Below are 21306 nucleotides of genomic sequence, written 5' to 3' on the forward strand. Positions count from 1 at the left end.
GAGATAGTGTCCTTAAGCCTTGGGATTCTCCTAAACTGGAAGTTTAGTTTTTCTTGGAATAAATTGTGGCAAATTCTGTGTGAAAAAAGGCAGGATGAAGCAGAGTCTAGAAAAACTGAAAGTTGACCCTGTTTGTTAGTAAATAAACCCTTCCTTCCATTTTTCTTCCTTCCTTCCTTCCTTCCTTCCTTCCTTCCTTCCTTCCTTTCTTCTTTTTCCTCCCTCCTTTACTTCTTTCTTCTCTCTTTCTCTCTCTTTCTTGCTTTCTTTCTTTTTTGTACTAGAGCTTGGGCACTTTCCCTTAATTTTTTGCTCAAGGTGGCACTCTACCACTTAAAGCATACCTCTGCTTTCAGCTTTTTGCTAGAGTCTCATGGACTTTCCTGCCTGGGCTGGCATTGAACTACAGTCCTCAGATCTTTGTCTTGACTACCTGGGATTACAGGCATGAGCCACAAACTTTCTTTTGAACAACAAAAAAAAAACACTTTCATTTTCAAGTTAAATTGTTAATATATATGCTGTCAAAGAAAATACAAACTAAGTCACTAAAAGTAAATATTGATGCATTCATTTTCACTTTCAAAATCAGTTATATAGTGGATGGTGTTAAATACAATAGTGAAAGTAAAACATTGCCAGCTTTCTAATAGATGCCATAAAATAGATAACAATATGCTTTAATAAAATACTTATTAAAAGTATTGATTTCATTTAAAGTTTTTAATGTACTGGCTAGTTTCAGTTTGGTAATACTGCCAATAATCATTTTCAGGTGGCTCTACCCAACAGAGTAGCTTTATGTAAAATTGTGATTTGGCATTTGAGTATTCCAAGTTCTTCAAGGGACCATAAGGACTTGATCTTTTGCTCCTATAGTAGATCTATTAGGAATACTCAGGGCTAGAGTGTTTTCTTCTGTTAATGTGACGATGTGCAGTTAAGAAGTAGGTGATAATTACTACTTAAACAGTTTAACTCTTTCCAGTCTACTTAGTATTTGAACTGTAGGAAGAGACTCAGAGCTTTAGCCCACAGATGTGTAGTTCTGTCAGCTGTACTTAAAGACATTATTGTGAAGATAGGATGGTATTTCATGGGATTATATATTGTGAAAGTTGGAGGCAACTTAGAGTATTAATTTATACAAACCCTGCATTTTAAAAAATGAGAAAATTGAAATCTAGATACAAACACAATCATCAGGACTAGACCCTTTGTGGCAGCTGACAGTGCAAGTCTGGTGTCTGTGCCCGCATTTATACTCCCTTCTGTTTTTCCAATTCTTTCTTCTTTCTCATGTCATCTCAGACTTGCCTCTTTTCACAAGAAGGAGTAGGAGAAAAGAGGAAACCATGGAAGATGGAGTCATTTTGTCCCTATCTCTAAAATGAACACTTTTTATGATGGTAAACTAAATACAAGTTACCACCTCCTCCATCAACCCCATTTCTCCCAGAAATAATAGAAACTATGGCATGTTTAAAATGGATCTATGCATAATCTGTGGCAATAACAGAGGGAGACTCTCCATAGTCAGTCAATTTTGAAGAATTTGTGGAAGATTTTAAGGGGAATATTCACTGACTCATAGTAACAATATATTTTTCCAAAATAAAGTAGCACATTGACCTATATATAAATGGAAAGCTTCTGCAAGTGACCTTGTCTAGTCATCAAAAGAGTCCCAGTGAGACTTTTACATGGTTCTATTTATTCCCAATCAATATCATTTTATCCTTTCATTTTATTTTCTACACTTGAACTTGATTGATTCATTCATCCATCAAATGTCAAAAGATAATAAGACTTTCTCTTGTTTTTACTCATATTTTAATTACTATACTTTATTAATTCAAAATTGTCTCTCCCTTAAGTAACTCTAGTGAATTCTTTCTTCGAGACCGTGTTTAATATGTTTCTTCTCTTGGGCCTCCTAGTGTTTGACTACTTTGATTAACTCTTATAAAACCTGCATCCTTTTTGGAAATGGCCAATCAGAAATATTTTCTGATAGGAAGTCAGGACCTTTACAGACTAGTAGATCACTACAAATATTTTTCAAGTGGACTTAGGATCAAATGGAGATTCCATATTGTCATATCATTGATTGCATTTGAAAAACATCATAATATGGTGTCTTTTTGCTGACATGTTGACTGGGGTAGAGGGAAAGGGGAAGGGGAGGCAAAAAAAATCCAGAAAGATCAATGTTATACAGGTACTTCAATGGCTTGGGGCAACAATTGGTGGGTGTATTTTGTTGTTATTGTTAGAAAAAAAGGAATGTACCTGACATAAAGAAATTATATAAGTTCAAAGTAATAAAACTATCACTTAGCCTGAAAACAAATAATTATTTTCTAATAAATAAGAAGCCTAGAAAACTAATTTTCCCCCCAGCAATTTTAGCTGATTTTTCCATATTCAGGAGAAAATATGTACATGCGTGAAGTATGATTCCTCTTCACAATCTGGTCCAAGGAACCAACATGGCACTCATACAACATTCCCTGTGGCATCTCTGTGCACCAAGTAGATCTGGGGTCTGGAGAGCTTGCTGTACTTGTATGCCAGAATGGGCATCCTCTTCACCACTGCTACAGTGTTACAAGTGCTTGAGTTTGAATGTGGAATGTCCCATAAAGTTCCATGCGTTAGATGCTAGGTGTCCAGAGGCAGGCTTTTGGGAGATGCTGTAAACCTATAGGAGAGAGGGCCTAGCGGGAGGTCTTTAGGTTATTGGAGGTGTATCTTCAAAGTAAATTAATGGGCCTTGGCCTCTTTCTCTTCTCTTCTGCTTCTTGACTAATGAGGTAAGTGGTTCTGCTCATCTACCTGCTCCCTCCATGATGTGCTACCTCCCTACAGACCCAAAGCCTAAATAAACATTTTATAAGTTAATTATCTCAAGCATTTTGTTGTAATAACAGAAAGCAGACTATGATCAAAAGCCTCATACTTTTCCAGGCCTGAGTGTTAAACCTGACTGTACCCTTTATTAGTAAGTTATCAAAATTCAGCCTCCGATTTCTTGTCTTCAGAATAGTATAAAATAATACCTTCCTACTATTTTCATGAAATTTAAATGAGGATAGGAAAATAATGATTAGTTCTTCAGCCTCGTTCCCGGGTAGTATAAAGTTTGCTGTCTCCTTTGTTCGCCCTCGTTGCGCAGTAGTGCTAGCGGCATCTCCGTTCGGTTCCGGGTCTCGGTAGCTGTCATATATACATATACATATATATATATTTTTTGGTGCCGCGCTGTTTGGAAGGTCCGGTCGGCGAGCTCGTAGGAGCTTGGGCCCGTCGCCACCCTCTCCGAGTATTACTCGCCAGGAAAAAAAATGGTTGAAGCAGATCGCCCAGGAAAGCTCTTCATTGGTGGGCTTAATACAGAAACAAATGAAAAAGCCCTTGAAGCAGTATTTGGCAAATATGGTCGAATAGTGGAAGTACTTTTGATGAAAGATCGTGAAACAAACAAATCAAGAGGATTTGCTTTTGTCACCTTTGAAAGTCCAGCAGATGCTAAGGATGCAGCCAGAGACATGAATGGAAAGTCCTTAGATGGAAAAGCCATCAAGGTGGAACAAGCCACCAAACCATCATTTGAAAGTGGTAGACGTGGACCTCTTCCACCTCCAAGAAGCAGAGGTCCTCCCAGAGGTCTCAGAGGAGGAAGTGGTGGAACTAGAGGACCTGCCTCACGTGGAGGACACATGGATGATTTTAACATGAGTTCTTCCAGGGGGCCTCTTCCAGTGACAAGAGGCCCGCCACCACGAAGTGGGGGTCCCCCTCCTAAGAGATCAGCACCTTCAGGACCAGTTCGCAGCAGCAGTGGAATGGGAGGGAGAGCCCCTGTATCACGTGGAAGAGACAGTTATGGAGGCCCACCCCGAAGGGAACCCCTGCCTTCTCGAAGAGATGTTTATTTGTCCCCAAGAGATGATGGATAGTCTACTAAAGATAGCTACTCAAGTAGAGATTACCCAAGTTCTCGGGACACAAGAGATTATGCGCCACCTCCAAGAGATTACACTTCCCGTGATTATGGTCATTCCAGTTCACGTGATGACTATCCGTCAAGAGGCTATAGTGATCGAGATGGATATGGTCGGGATCGTCACTATTCAGATCATCCAAGTGGAGGCTCCTACAGAGATTCATATGAGAGTTATGGTAACTCACGTAGTGCTCCACCTACACGAGGGCCCCCGCCATCTTACGGTGGAAGCAGTCGCTATGATGATTACAGCAGCTCACGAGACGGATATGGTGGAAGTCGAGACAGTTACTCAAGCAGCCGAAGTGATCTCTACTCAAGTGGTCGTGATCGGGTTGGCAGACAAGAACGAGGGCTTCCCCCGTCTATGGAAAGGGGGTACCCTCCTCCACGTGATTCTTACAGCAGTTCAAGCCGCCGAGCACCAAGAGGTGGTGGCCGTGGAGGAAGCCGATCTGATAGAGGGGGAGGCAGAAGCAGATACTAGAAACAGACAAAACTTTGGACCAAAATCCCCGTTCAAAGAAACAAAACAAAAGTGGAAACTATTCTGTCATAACTACCCAAGGACTACTAAAAGGAGAAAATTGTGTCAGCTTTTTAAAATTTTCCTGTTAAGTTCCCTTTCATAATTTTTATGTTCTTGTGAGGAAAAAAAGTTACACATGTTTAATTTTATTTGTTATTACAAATTGCTTTCAATAAGCAAATGTCAAGTGTGTAAGACTTGTACTGGTGTTGTAATTTTCCAATTTAAAGGCCACTTCCTATCTACTTTTCCCAGTAAGTGAGGCAAGCAATTCTCAGATCTTCCACAAACATCTGGCCACCTAGATATACATTGGTCTCCATTGAGAGATGAATCATCCTGCCTATACAGATAAACTAGCTCTTAGAGGGTGGTCGGGGTACACTCCTCTTAGGATTTCAGGGTGTCTTCCAACTGAAATCTCAATGTTCTCAGTGTGAAAAACCTGAGATCAGATACCTATGTTAGCAAAGTGCTACTCACCCAGTAACCCCCCCCTCCAAAAAAAAACAAGCAAACCAACAATGGATAATGCTGGCCATATATTGTCTTTTGACATTTCCTTAGGAATCTGCAAGAGCCTCCCTTTTCCCCTCCCCCAGTAAGACCATTTAAGTGCGTGTTAAACAACTACAGAATACTAAATAAAAAGTTTGGCCAAAACCAACCATGAAGCTGCAAAAAAAAAAAGAAAAGAATGATTAGTATTTAGTCTGAGGCCTAATCTATTATAAGCATACATAGGGCTAGGTTATTATGTGAATAGATTTGAACTCTTTTTGTGAAATAGAGAGGAAAAAACCAAAGGATTTATCAGGCAGCTTTTACTGAGATACACATTGGAGAAATGAACTATTGTTATGTACCACAGAACAGCACTCTAGTTAATGACAGACTATGTGTAAAATGATAGTCACATATAATGATATCACCTGTGACAACATAGTTGTCTTAGTTTATCTGTGCTTGCACAATTAAATGGCCTAATGATTACATTCTCCAAATATATTCTTATCATATCACTATACTACTTCTATGCTCTTCAAAACATTAGTTGTAAGGTTATGGACTTTTCCTTCAGATAAGTAAAAAAATGGTCAAATATTAGCTTATATCATCTAATCTAATGATAATTTTATGTTCAGAAAGCTAAAGTGCTTGAGTTAATCACTTTTCATTACTGCAACGAACTGCCAGAGAGAAACAATTTAAATGAGGGAAGGAATTTTTGTGGTTCAGGGTTCTGGAAGTTTCCATCCATGGTTGGCTGACTTGACTGCTTTTAGCTCCGAGGCAGGATAGAAACATTGTGATAAAAAGGCATGGGAGAAGAAAAGCTGCTTCCTTCATGGTGGCCAGGAAGAAGAGGGACAGAAGAAGGAGGAAGGGTAAAGGATAAGATAAACTCTCCAGTGACAACCCCTCCCCATTCATCTACTTTCTCCACCGAAGTCCCAGCTCCTAGTTTCTTCCACTTCCCCATGACACCAACAAATTTGAATTCACCACTGACTAAGTCCATTGATCCAGTCAGAGTGCTCCATAATACCACCATCGGAGAACCAAGCCTTCAACATATAGCACCTGGGGGATATTTCATCTCCAAATTCTAACATTCCTGATGGTTTTTCTAGCCCTATAAAAATAAGACACATCTATTTTTATCTAGTTTGATTTTTGATTAAGGTGAAGATAGGTGGAAACTTGAACCATCTCTACTCATTTATCTTATCCTACTAACAACATGGTAGTCTGAACCTAGTACATTGTCAGGCCAAATCCCTCCTTAGAAAACTAAGTTCAAACTATTGCTTCATTTACTGACAGTTGTAAGATATTTTTCACCATACATGAAATATTTGATGCTATTTTTAACAGAGAAATTTAAAAATCTTCCTCCTAAGTGAGATGCCTCATTCTTCCAACATACTTTCAAAATTATCTTGATAGAATTTGGGCAATGAAGCAGATAGATGTTTTGTTTTTTAATTTAGTTAGTGTCTAGTTTGTTTGTTTAAGAATTCCCAAGTCCCCAGGCTTTGTTGTCTAAACCAATCAATCAAATCTGTCATTGTTAGTCCTTGAATTATCTAAAGATGGAAAGCCAAATTTATAGATAGGGCAAAGAGACAATAGAAACTGTAGTCTCCAGGTTTCTGGGTACCACAGTGGGGGTGGTCATGGCAGGGCGCTCTAATATCCTTAGTGTATTATCATGTACCTAATTATTCACCTACAACACTTATCATTCACAAACATGGTATTTTCTACTTTAAAAAAATCTTACTAGTGTTTAAGGCAGTTTGTCAAAGGTTGTCCCTCAGATTCTAAGCACTAGGCTGAATAAAGGACATTGATTCTCATCTAGAAATGTTATTGATGCCCCCAACCCAGCGAACATTTGCCATCGATTACTAATATTTTGTGTTTCCCCAGATGGGGAGGGGACTACTGGTAGCTTGTGGAGACAGTCAGTTCCATGTTCTATGGTGCATAGGAACCACGCTGTATATGCATACTCTGGTAGCTGGTTATCATTCTCAATGTAATCATGGGATCACTGTTGAGAAAACTCAGCCAAGAACCTTCATCATTGTCTAGCCAAAACCTTTGAACTAATAAAATGTTTAACTAAAGATTTTAAATGTGCCAGTGAGACTGAGGCACTATTTAATTCTTTCATTTTAAATGATATATAATTTATGTATTTTTATATATAATTTATATTATATAACTTTATATGATATAATATATTATATATGTTTTAATAACATATACTTATATGTTCTATGTATATGTATATATGTATAATTTATATGTAATATATATTTGTATATATAGAATTTATATGAATATAGTACATATTTATCTATAATATTATACATAAGCATATATTATATATAACATGTATAATTATAATATATAAGTATGTGTTATATATAATATTGTATATTATTATATATTATATATATTATATAATTCATATAATATATGCTTTATATATAATAGGTAATATATATAATATATGTCCATTCTTTTGGATAATACAGTTCATAGGACATTATTTTTTTCTTGCTTATAAAGTATCATAATAGTAATATTTTTGTAGAGTTGTAAGATTCAAATGAAAGAAATAAGTATGCATTATTTGCTGTTACCTTGGGAATTGAAGAATAAGTCTGCATAGTTTGAATAATAATTATCTGATATGCCTGGGTTCAGAAGTGTTTGGGATTTTAGATTGCTTAAGATTTTGGAATATTTGCATAATTATAATAAGATGGATAGGACCCAAATCTAAGCCTAAAATGTATCTATTTTTTTATTACACATTGCCTGAAGGTAATCAAGTATGCCATCATAAATAGTTTGATGCATTAAACAAAGTCTGGGGACCATAGCAGGACAGGTATTGAATTTTTCAATTGCATCCTTGAATGAGCATTCAGAAAATTTCCTACTTTGGAGAATTTTAGATTTTCAGCTTAGAGATGTCAACCCATAGACCAACACCAAATATTCTGGTAAATAGTCATATATTATTTATGTGTTATGCATATGCACAAACATGCCCGAGGCACTTGCCAAAGAATGGTGTCACATAATAACTACATATTCAGATAATATGCAGGTGACTAAAAGGCAGCAAATGATGTCCCTAGCCCTGCTCAGTCCTCAGGCATGTCATCCTGTCAATATACCAAGACTTCACGTATAGAGAAGCCTTTCCCAAGATCCAGGAGAATCTAGACTGGAACAGATACATGAAGGGTGATTATTAGCATCACTCTCCACCCCTGCCAAGGTTAAATTTCCTTAAATATCATCATCTTGGCTCACCCCTATAATCCTAGCCACTCAGGAGGTTAAGATCTGAGGATCTCAATTCAAAGCCAGCCCAGGCAGAGAAGTCCGTGAGTCTCTTATCTGCAATTAACCACCAGAACACTGGAAGTGGCGCTATGGCACAAGAGGTAGAGCACTCTCCTTGAGCTAAAGATCTCAAGGACAGTGCCTAGGCCTAGAGTTCAAGCCCCATGACCAAAAAAAAAGTCTGGATAAATAACAATGATGGGTGATTTTTGAGAAGAAAAATTTGTGTGAACTTCCCAGAGCACACCTTCCCAGGTCTCTCAGTCCACAGCTGTGACTCCAGGGTGACTTTGGACCACAAAAGAGTGACCAACAAATCTCTGCATAGAGACCTACACAACTTGGTAGGCTCACTGAAAACTGGGTCCTTCAAGGCTGGCAGCCAATGCTGGATTCAGACTTTTGCTCTTTGGGAGTAAAGCCAGTCTCAAATCTCAAGATTTACATGAGTTAGAGAAAGGGCTCAGTTGTTAAGAATCTAAACGCTTAAACTTGATATTGAAATAAGAACCAGTTAGGTTCCTTCTGTATTCCTATCCTGATTATCTTTCACCTTAATCCCCTTTGGAACAGGCTCTGAACTCAAAGGAAAGGAGTTTAGTGCCAGAGAAAAATCAGATGGAGATTAAAAAAAAAAAAAAGGACTGTGGGCTTTCTTCTCCTCTTTTCCTGTGGGCGTCAGCTCCATTGCTATCTCTTTAGAGGCCTAACCCAACAGTATACATATAAATCAGATCTCCTACCGCACTTTCCTGGCTTGCTATTACCTAATTACCTCATCCATGTTCCTCCGTTACAACACGTCTGGGAATTACGAGTTATATATTTGGGGACTTACTGCTTTGTTCCCCTGTGCTGTATCTCCTACCTACAGTGTGAGGTCTGTGTGGAAGGAAGACATTTCTGCTTGGTTTGCCTTAGCATCTTCATAATCCAGCACAATGCCTGGCACATAGTCAACAGGTCCAGTTGGATGTGTGGATAGATAGAAAAAGTCAAATCTCTATGGGACCTGAAGACTATCTAGAATGAGAGTAGAAAAATTGTACACAAAGCTGGTTTGTGGGTGAATACCACTGATTATTCTTCTCGTTGGTAAAAGTTATAAATTATAATCAATGGATATTTTTTTTCATATTGTCAAAAAACAAACATCTCCAATTTCCTGGATGGGAAAAAAATGTGATTCAGAAGTATTTGTCAAATTAGAGTTGTACTAATTCTAGGATCCAGAAGCATGGCTTCTGGGGATGAGGTACAGGAAGAAATATTTGAGTGATAATGTAAGACAGGTCAATGTCAGGTTCCATGTCCACTTGGCCCTTGATTCCCAAAGATTCCATTTCTAATAAAGACAGCAGGGAGGGCAGTGGATGCTAAGCTTGGTGGTGTCCCCCAAAGTCCTTGTTGGGGTCCCCATAGATGGTTGTTGAGACTTTCTTTCACAAACATCTATTCTGCTTCTACTGTGCATGCTGGGTCAGGAGTGAGGGGTGACTTACAAAGAATACCTAGGCGAAACCTATGAATTTGGGTTCATTTCCCAGGTTGGCCACTTATTGGTGACTTTGGCTTGTTACACATTCACCCCCAGCTGATGGTATGTCATCTAAAAATTGGAGTAATAATACAAATTGAAATTGAAATTAGATTTAAGTATATATTCTTCTTGTTGTTGTTTTTGTTGTTGTTGGTCATGGAGTCTGAACTCTGGGCCTGGGTGCTGTTCTTCAGCTCTTCAGCTTAAGGCTAGCACTCTACCACTTGAGCCACAGCACCTCTTCCAGATTTTTCTGCTTGTGTGGTGCAGAGGAATCAAACCCAGGGCCTCATGCATGCAAAGCAAGCACTTTACCACTGAGCCACCTTCCCAGCCCCTAAGTGAATAGTCTTACTTAGGCATTTTGGACCATACCTAGAGCATAGGAAGTCCTCAGTAGATGTCAGTCACATGAGAAAATTTAAAAACTAGGCTCCAGCTGGGTGCTGGTGGCTCACACCTATAATCTTAGCTATTACAAGATGCTGAGATATGAGGATCTCAATTGGAAGCCAGCCTGATCATGAGACTCTTATTTCCAAATAACCACCCAAAGTCTAGAAGTGGAAGGTGGCTCAAGTGGTAGAGCACTAGCCTTGAGCAAAAAAAAAAAGCTAAGGAACAGTGCCCAGACCCTGAGTTAAAAAGGAAAAATAAACAACAAAACTAGGATCCACGGTCTCTGATGCTCTTCTATTAACGGGATGGAGGTATTCCCCGCCTTACGCCACCCCCCCACTCTAGATTCTGGACAAGCTTGCCAGTGAACTAACTAATGATAGAGTAAACCTGTCTAATGATAGGTTTACTAATGATATCTAATTATATCAGTAAACCTAATACTTTGTATCTCCTAAGGTTAGGCCAAGAAGATCTTGTCACTGGAACAGTGATACAACTTGGCCCCATTCTGTGGGGTGGCCATGATGCAGAGGGTACATGGAGGGGCTCTGGCCAGATGCTTCACATCCCAGTCTTCAGTCATGACCACCAGGGCAGCAGACCATGCCTCTTAGCAGACCCCACTGCTCCATTTCCCAGGCTGCCAGGTCCCCTCCAGACATGAGCACGCAGACTCCATGCACCCCACCTATCCTGTGTTAGAATTTCAGATCCACCAACTCCCACAGCAAAGGAAAATGTTGCTTTTATGTCACAACCTTGGAGAAAGATCCATCACCCAGCAATAGGTTGTGGACACCACAATCACTATTCATGTCAGCTGTTATAAACGACTATAATACTTAACTCGAGTCCCAATTATATGGTAGTCATTAATCGTTATTTTCAGTAATTGAAGAGCTAGTCATCACTCTTGACACTTTGTCTCCGTTCACTCTTCTCCTAACTTTTCTCTGAGTCTTTGCCCCGCCTGATATGCCCTTTCTGCCTTCCCATCTTTTTCAGATTAAGATTTCAGATCTGGCATGGTCACCTCCAACTCTGCTCTCAAGAAATGACTTTCTCTTGCCCTTTGAATATTGAATATTGCATCCTATCATCATCTCTCCATGTGAGCGCCATGTGAGCCGGTACAACTTTGTTAAACACTGTTTCCTCACAATTTCCATCTGCACAGGGCAGATACATCAAGTACAGTCTGGAGTCCCCTGACTTGGACGTCTGCAGCATAAAGACAACTTTCTAATTGTAAGGACAACTGAAAGATTTTTAAATGTTGGGGCTGAGATCTGAGCAATCTGGTTTAAAGCCAGCCCAGTCAGGAAATTCTGTGAGACCCTAATTTTCAATTAATCAGCAAAAATCCAGAAGTAGAGCTGTGGTTGAAGTGGTAGAAGACTAACCTTGAGCACAAAAGCTCAGGTACAGCACTCAGGCTTTGAGTTCAAGTCCCAGAATCAGCACATGCAAAAAAAATTAATAATTAAATTAAAACAGGGTTAGGGATAGGAAACCTTTCAATCAGCACTGGGCACATAGTAAGTCTTCACTTAATTAGTACCATCATCTCTCCATAGCTGGTGGGAATCATTTCCAGAAACCCTTTCCCCCAACCAAAATCCATGAATGCTCAAGTCCTATATATTAGATGATATCATTATTTGCATGTAATCTATGCCTCAGTACTTTAAAGCATCATACCTAGATGATGCAATGCTATGGAAATACTGTATTACTTGGAGATTAACAACAAGAAAATTAAATCTGTACTTGCGCAGTAGAAATGCACTTTTCTGTTCTGAATGGTTTTGCTGCACAATGCTTGTGGACTGTGTAGATATGGAGCTTGGCTACATTTGCCCATTGCCCAATCCTAACTTACTGATTTGACTGCAGAGAGAGGCTCAGGCCTACTGTCTCGTGTAGCCATTACTATGTGCAGTTCTCTTTCCCTACCTATTTCATCTGTTTTTGTTTTGTGTATTTAGCCTGGGCTCACCCAGTAATTCCTCAGTCTAGCTCTATGCATTGGGCTCATCTGAAGTATTGGGGAGGAAATATCTTTGCCCTCAGTGATGGTGTGAGGGGCCAGGTAAGCCACTGCTGCTTCAAGAACCTCACTGGGTGCGTGGGGAAGGATGTTGATTGATGTTGCTGGGCCAGGCCACCAATGCAGAACAGTGACCTAGAAATTACTCTGTCTTTTTCTGCTGGCTCATCTTACTCTGGTTTTCAAGGGAGCATCTATCCTGGGTACATGATTTTCCCTTCGCACAGCAAACTCAAATCTGTTTAAAACACATGCTCAGATATCATTCTGTCTCTTTGCTTTCTTCATTTTGTTCCTTCAGTTTAGTGGCTGACCCCACCCTTGCCCAGAAAGGAGTGAGCATGGTTAGTCAGAGGGCAGACATCTGCCTGCTGACCTCTTTTTTTTTTTTTTTAGGGGAGTCAAACTGCAAAGGAGAATGATAAAGCTCTCCTTGAAATCAGTCACTCTCTCTGGTATTTTGTGTTTTCTGCCTAGGAGAGAAAACTGAGGCCTATTCATAAGGAAATGAATAACTGGTCAAAGAGTCACTGGAGAGACACAGAGGCTCAGCTTCTGCAAGTGAAGAATGTTTTCCCCTTATTTCCTAGCTGTTTCAGAGTATAGGGTATATATGTTCTTCCATATCATGCCTGAATAGAGAAGACCTGTAATGTGTGCACAACTTCATAACCCATACTTACTTCAGCATAAAATTAACAGAAGGAAGAGCCCAGAAAACCAATCCTCAAGCATACCTGTGAGCCACTCCGAATAGTGCGTTGTGAATGAATTGCCCTTTATCTCTCTCCCAGTGATGTGATCACAACTTAACTGACACTAATGCAGCTGTTCACAGCTGCACACAAGATGTTAGCAAGAACACAATGTCAACCATTTGCCCTCGTGTGGTGTGGCTTCCTTTCTTTCCTTTGAGGTTGGAGTCTGACATTGTGTTCTAGCGAGGATCCAATCAGCAACCCAAATGACATTCAAAGGGCGGATTTCAGGCACTAGACAAGACTCTGGGTGATGCTTTGCCCAGCTATCTGCCCCCAAAACACATGGCGTATTGAGAACAAACCCTGTCCACGAGTGTGTTTTTAATAGACCCTAAGCAGGAAGTGAACTGAGGTGGAACATATGTTCTCATTACTTGGGGGAGAACCATAACCATACTTTACTTCTCAGCTGTGGTAAATGGTGCCAGAATGTTCTTCACAAAGCAGTTCATTACAATGTGACAGCACAATTATTTTTGTAAAAAAAATTATTGAGCACCTACTACACACTAAACAAATTTACAGGGCCAATTTTTTTAAAGGGAACAATAGAAAGGATTCCTTTTCATTATAATATAAGTTTCATGCTTTGCCTCTGAATGTCTTTACCATGCCCGGCACAGATTAGATGTTCAATAAATGTTGAATATATAATGTATTCAGTAAATCAGTCTCAAAGCCAGCCTAGATAGATTAGTAGCAGCTGCTCAGAGGGCTGGGTTGGAAGAGGTTGGGAGGGTGGATGCAAGCTCAGGGGGAAACACGGCCAGATCGATTAACGCTGCCTGTCTAGAACAGGAGCATGGGAGAGCAAGAATGCCAGAGATTGACCCTAATTGTGTAAGCATAAACCATACAGATATGCTTGCTCTCCCTCTCCCCAGTCCTTTCTTGTCAAATGTTATTTCCCTCCATTCTTGAAACAAGTGGTACAGCTGTCAGAATCTGATCAGAAATAAAAAAATCTTCTGCACTCACTGATCCTATCTCTTCTGAATCCATTTTCTTCCCCTACTCAGGACAGAAAAGCTAATCAAATCTGGTTTGAGTAAGTCAAAGAAAAGGGCCACTTGAAGGACATCTCATTTGTTGTGGTGACTCTGTCTGTCTGGTGGGGGGCAAAATGGAAGATCAAGCAAATTGCCAAGTTCTAACACCCAAGAGGCTAGCCATAGTGGTTCAGGCCTGTAATCACAGCTGCCTAGAAGTGGGGACATAGAGAAGATTGCTACACAAAGCCAGCCTGGGCAGCAAAATTAATAAGACCTTTAGCAAGCTACGTGTGATGGAACAAGTCTGTAATCCCAGCTATGCCAGAGATGTAGGGCCAGGCCATAAAGTATAAGACACCATCCAAAAAAAAATAACTAAAGCAAAAAAAGGGGGGTCAGGGGCATGGTTCAAGTACTAGAGAACCTGCCTGGCAAGTACAAGGCCCTGAGTTCATTTTTAAAAGAACACTTAAAAAAAAACAAGAGGTACATTTATGTTTCATTGATCTAATTTAATGTGTATAGGGAAGGCTCATCTAAGCCTAAGTTATGAGACTATTGCTAGCTAGTAGGATTTTTCCATTCTTCATGTGACAACATACATATACCATTTTTCCTCCTCCCTTCCCACTCCAAGATATTTTTTAATTGTCCAGTGTATCTCATAAACTAGAAAAATATCAAATCATAAATAGTTAAGTCTCACACTCAGTCAACAAAGCTGTCCTGTTACCCATTGCTCTGTCAAAGGCAAAGCAGCAATGTCAGCACTACTTACCATAAATGCCTCCAAACAACATATATTCTACAAGTTGTCTTGAATTTCCCTTTTAAGGCTCCATCTAGCCTGACCCAAGAGCTCTTGGAGTGCCTGTCATTCCAGTAAATTCACAGAGAGAAGTTCACTGACAGCCAGCCTATGGACACATGCCTCTTCTCCCAAATTCTGGATGATTAAGTCTAAAGTTTTAGCAACAAAAACAAACCAAAAACCAGCCAACTTCTTTCTTTATATACTTCCTTTGGTTTGAATTTGTACCAAAAAGCAAGTATGTGTTACTTTATATATGAGAAAACAGAATTCATATGGCTATAAATAAAGCATATATGGATATATCTTAAAAGGCTACATTTCTTAAATAACATCTTCCTTTGGGATTAGAATAAAATGAGTAAAAATATTCCAAAATGGATGCCTTTAGGTGGAATTACAAGTCATTTTTTTCTTCTTTAAAAGGAACAACTAAAATAAAACTTAACATACAGATATAAAGGAGGAAGTGAAGAAGAAATTTGACATCTAAGTTTATATCATGTTAATCCTATAAAATTAACATCATTCATTTGATAACTTTGCCCTTTTTCCTATTTTTTTTTCTGGCAATATTTGGACAAGAAGTGCTGAGGAAAGGTATCTTCAAATATATCTCATTTAAAAACTTACAATTTGGGGCTGGGGAGGTGGCTCAGTGGTAGAGCGCTTGCCTTGCATGGCTGAGGCCCTGGGTTCGATTCCTCAGCACCACATAAAGAAAAAAGCCGGAAGTGGCACTGTGGCTCAAGTGGTAGAGTGCTATCCTTCCGCTGAAGAGCTGAGGGACAGCGCCCAGGCCCCACGACTGACCAAAAAAAATAAAAAATAAAAACTTACAATTTATGGTGAATGCCTCCTGTTGTGGCTCAGCAATGACATTAGGAAACATGCTTACAAGAAAATCAAATTTTGTCTTATAGGTAAAAATAGCCTTAAGAAAAGCTCACAACCAAATGAATATTTAGAATAACAAACTTAGAACTGAGTCTCCAGTATTCTAAAACACAGCATAGTTCTGTCGCTAAAGTTGTGGGCATTAAAGGATAGATCCTAATTTATTTTTAACGTTGTCTAGAATATCACTTACATTATTTTTTAATGTCACCATGAACACGCTGTTGCTCACAGCCCAAATCAGCAGAAATACAGAATTCCTGAGCTTCAAACTAGAGACCATGGTAAAACAGAACATGCAGGACTGAGAAGGTGGCTCAGTAATAAGAGTGCTTGCCTTGCATGCATGAGACGCTGGGTTCGATTCCTCAGCACCACATAAACAGAGAAAGCCCCAAGTGACACTGGCTCAAATGGTAGAGCACTAGCCTTGAGCTGAAGAACTGAGGGACAGTGCCCAGGCCTAGAGTTCAAGCCCCATGACCAAAAAACAAACAAACAAACAAACAAACAAAATAGCCAGCTATTTTTTTTAAAGGAACATGCAGATTTAAAATATGGCAGACTGGAAAGAGATATAATCTGCCTCAATCTCAAGATGTAATCAGTGGCCCTTTAGAGATTTATTTTTTAGAAATTTACTTCCAGACTAAAGGAATCCATTTGAAAAATGTGTTTCCGCTCACCTTTTGTTTTGCTTGAGGGTTTAGGGACCTTTTCTATTTTCCGGTCTCCGAAATTTCTGGAGCCGAATCTCAGCCCTCAGTCTGGACCACAATCCCTTACAATGATAGTAAAGGTTGGAAGTCTTTGTCATGGTTTTGTTTGTTTGTTTGGGTTTGGGTTTTTTTAGGCAATAAAGGGGAAGATGATATTTTTTTAGCGCAGACTCACGAGTGCAAAAAGCTTCATAGCTATGCTCATTGTAGATCATTTTAGAGATACTTCTATTGGCAAGTTTTCTTGTAACTATTTAAAGATTGCATGTATTAAGGGGATAACATGATGTTTTGATGCACATATGTATTCTGTAATGTTTAAGTCAAGTAATACACATCTGCTCGTCAAACACTTATCAATTCTTTTTTGTGGGGAGAAGGAAGAGTACTAAAGCTTGAACTCAGGGCCTCAAGCTAGCTAGCAGTGAACACGGAAGTGCTGATATCTTTTCATAAACTGATTTCATTTTCTTTGGATATATATCCAGGAGTGGAATAGGATTGCTGGATCTTATGGTAGTTCTATTTTTAGACCCTTTTTCCTCTAAAATATTCTTTCATAATTGAGATTTTATTGATCAAAAGTTGTGTTTAGGATTAATATATGGGCATTTAAATTTGTATATGATTCTTAATTTATGTACCTAATTCTAAAAATCCAATGTACTGTGTTTCCATCTTCCTTCCTTCCTTCCTTCCTTCCTTCCTTCCTTCCTTCCTTCCTTCCTTCCTTCCCCCCTTCCTTCCTTCTTTCCCCCTTCCTTCCTTCCTTCTATTCTGCCTTCCTTCCTTCTTTGTTTCCTTCCTCTGTTTCTTTTTATTTATTTATTTGAATACAGAATCTTGCTCTGTAGCTGATGCTGGCTTTAGACTCACTATGTACCACAGACTCACCTAAACCTCATGCTCTTATTGCCTTTGCCACCCAAATGTCAAGATTACAAGTATACACTGCCAAACCTGACTGTTGTTTCCTCAATAATAATTATTCCAGCAAGAGTCCTACTTCAAGCTTGGACAGCCCATGTATCAATATGCGGACCCTCTGTCTCTTAAGCCCTCTGTATATCACAAACACTAAATAAGCAAATTCTCCATAGTTCACACACCTTAACAATATTATTAGGCCAACCAACCAAACTACCATGATAGGAGGGTCTATGAAATATATTTATATACAATCTGACAGAGCCAAGATGGTTCAGGATACAATTCTACTAGAACAATGACATAGGAACAGAAGTAATTTCAAATATTCAAGATATATTAGGTGCCCAACTGAGACTCCACATTACCATTTAGTATGCCTTACACTGCGAAATACAAAACAACCCCCCCATGGAATGTTAAGCTGACATCCAAGCCTGTCAGAGAGCCTCCCCCAATTCAGTACCCTGCTATTTTCTGATTGTGTCAAACACCAAACAAGGAGAGCATGATCCCACATCTTTAAACACAATCATTTACACTTTAAAAATGGGATGAGGTGGGAAGTCTTTCCTTTGGGAAAAAAAAAGGAAAGAAAGAGAAGAATGTTTCTAGAAGGATTGCTTTTACAAAGGCGTGTGAAGCTGTTCCTCTGGGTTGTCTGAAGGCAAGCTGGGAGCTCTGACAGACAAGTCAGGTATTTAGGCAGGTGGGGCTTCACCACAGGTGTGTGCTCCTCCTCGTTTTCCTTTTCTGCCTGTTTTCCCTTTCCCCTTTTTCCTTTGGCTAGCACTTTTTTGTCCAAAGATGTATTTTTTCCCATTGCCTGTTCCAGGTTTCATTTCCTTTGGGGGAGCACATTTTGCTGACAATGGCTTTGCAGATCTTCTCTTGGTGTGTTGTTTCTCTATCCTTCCCTTCCCCTGTGCATCTCTACTACATGGCAGTACATACAGGTGTTATGGTCTGTGGCCAATGGGAGTGAGCATGTTTGGCAAAGCAATACTGTCTGACCCCTCATATTTATTTGTGTGTGTGTGACAGAGACAGAGACAGAGGCAGAGTGTACTGGTGCTTAAACTCAGGGTCTGTATGTTGTTGTCCTTAGCTTTCTCCACTAAAGGCTGGCACTGCACTCCAGCTATTTGGTGGTTAACTGGAGATAAAAGTCTCACAAACTTCTCTGCCTGGGTTGGTTTCACATTACAGTCCTCAGATCTCAGCCTCTTGAGTAGCTACGATTACAGGCATGAGCCACTACTTCTTGGCTTTATCTGTTTGTTCATTTATTTGTCTATATCATTGTTGGCACTGGGTTTTAAACTGAGGGCCTTGTGCTTGTGCTTCTGGCTTATTCAGCTGGCACTCTACTACTTAATCCACTCCTTCAGCCCTACTTTTTCTGGTGGTTTTGGAGATGGAGTCTAGCATATTTTTCTTCCCCAGACTGTTTTTGAACCGTGATTTTAAGATCTCAGCCTTCTTTTTTTTTGTTTTTTTTTTTGGTCCGGTCATGGGGCCTGAACTCTGGGCCTGGGCACTGTCCCTCAGCTCTTCAGCTCAAGGCTAGTGCTCTACCACTTGAGCCACAGCGCCACTTCCGGCTTTTTTCTTTTTGCTTATGTGGTGCTGAGGAATCGAACCCAGGGCCTCGAGCATGCAAGGCAAGCGCTCTACCACTGAGCCACCTTCCCAGCCCCTAAGATCTCAGCCTTCTATATAGCTAGGATTACAAGTGTGAACCACCAGCATGAGATATTTTTAATTTCTCAGTGGACAACATATTGTTTTCCACAATGTCTGTAGTAATTTACAATCCCACTACATGTGCAAGGCTCCTGTTTTCTCTTCATCTCTCCATCAATTGTTATTTTTAGCCTTTTTGATAATGTCTTGTTGGTTTGATTTTCATGTCTCTGATGGTCAGTGGTATGAAATACCTTTGCGTATACCATTTAGCTAGCTATTTGTGCATATTTTTGAGAAATATCTATTAACCTTATTAACCATTGTACAAGATTGGTTTTTTTGGCTAGAGAGTTTTTGGAGCTGCTTACAAAGGAATTTACTAGCAAATAAGAAATGATTGCACCTGCTTTACCCTAATATGAGATCTGATCTCATCTTCAAATTACCATTAATCAACAACTGTCAACATAATAGAACATTTACCACCTCCGAAGAGCAATGATACATTGTTAATAATTTGTGTGTGTGTGTGTGTGTGTTACATGTATTTTCTCATTTAAATTCTGAAGAACCCCACATGGTATACACAATCATCCTTATTTACAAAGGAGAAAAGCAACAGGCTGTGAAAGTGTGAGCTCTTACAAGAGAGCACATGTTCAAAAGTCCCATGTCTTCAGGCCTTAGTGTTGAAGCAGCAGTTTCTCCTTATCTCTGTCATGGCCTTTCCATGAAGAAATTCAAGTCAGAGAAAGCCTTTATGCACACACAGCCTCCTGGAGACCCAAGCTCAAGTCAGAAATATGAACCTAACTAGCTAAGGGCCTGGGACATCAGTGAGTTCTCATTCATAATTTTCTTCAAGAACCAGTCTTACAGACTAGGGCTTGTGTCAGGTGGTCCCTAGTACTACAGAAAAATAAGAACAAGAACCAATGTTCCTAAAGTGGTCATGGGCATTCTATGATTGAAGACTCTGTGATCAGATTGACTTAGGAGAAACTGACTAAAACATCACTGCTTATGAGATGCAGATTGCTGGTGCCTTAAAAGCTCTAAAGGATCCTGTGACAAAAGATGTTTAAGGCCAGGCATTGACCTATAATCCTAGCTACTCAGGAGACTGAGAGCTAGAAGAGTGCTGTTTTAAGCCAACAGGGACAGAACAGTCCATGAAATTCCACCTCTAGTTAGCCAGCAAAAACCTAGGCTGGAGGTATGATGTAAGTGGTAGAGTACCAACTGAGCAAAAAGTAGAGCAAGAGTGATGCCTTGATTTCAAATTCCCAAGACCCCCCAAAGATGCGATTATGTGATTTTATTTAACTTAACATTTTCAAAAACTCACAGATAACAGAAGTGCTGTATTTTCTGCATTTTGTATCTTCCATAATATGGATCTATATGGAACACAGTTCCAGAAACAAGAGGTAAAGGTTTTTTCCACTTTCAGAAGTCTATGAATCTATCAGTGTTCTTCTTCTTGCTCATATGAACCAAGAGGGAGGGAGGGGAAGGCCAAAATAATCACAAAAGCAGTAATAGCAGGCCTCACAGTGTCATTATTCATTATACTCTGGATGGACAGCTGGACACTGTGCTGAATGTGTTACATTCACTCATTCATTCAATCCTCCTGACAACCCCGTGTAATAATGATTACATTATGATGCCATTTCACAGCTGTACGAGCGGGACCCCTAAAAAGAGTTGTGGGTGCTTCTAAAGCTGAACCCTTTCAGAGGCACGGGGAAGTCTCTGCACACCCATGGAGTCTGTCAGGAAATGATATGGAAACCATCGGACCATATTTTATTTGGTTGCCTGCGTGCTTATTAGCATATCAAAGCACTCTAATGTGACTGTAATCTGCACTGTCCAACATTTCTGAGACTTTCTTTTATTGTCCCTCTGTTTAGCACAGCTCATACTCATTACCCTCCTGATCAAGTTGCAGACAAAAGCAGCTTTCAAATTAGGCCTATTAAGATTTGCTTTTAATGAGGAGATAATTCCTCTCACAACACAAGCCAGCTTCGATGTGGGTATGATTACACAATTAGGCTGAAAAGAAAAGAATGAGAGAGAGAGAGAGACAAGGGAAGAA

The 21306-nt window shown here is 39.6% G+C and overlaps 1 protein-coding gene across 1 annotated transcript; it reads left to right on the forward strand.

Annotated features, from left to right (window-relative positions):
* Nucleotides 1-3127: 3127 nt before the first annotated feature.
* On the forward strand, nucleotides 3128-4599 carry LOC105981346 (RNA-binding motif protein, X chromosome-like). The gene is given in 1 exon segment (XM_013010474.1): nucleotides 3128-4599. A coding segment is annotated over 1 exon segment (1149 nt). The 5' UTR covers nucleotides 3128-3347; the 3' UTR covers nucleotides 4497-4599.
* Nucleotides 4600-21306: the final 16707 nt, after the last annotated feature.

This window comes from Dipodomys ordii, unplaced genomic scaffold (genome assembly GCF_000151885.1).
Source record: "Dipodomys ordii isolate 6190 unplaced genomic scaffold, Dord_2.0 Scaffold12, whole genome shotgun sequence".
Classification (NCBI taxonomy): domain Eukaryota; kingdom Metazoa; phylum Chordata; class Mammalia; order Rodentia; family Heteromyidae; genus Dipodomys; species Dipodomys ordii.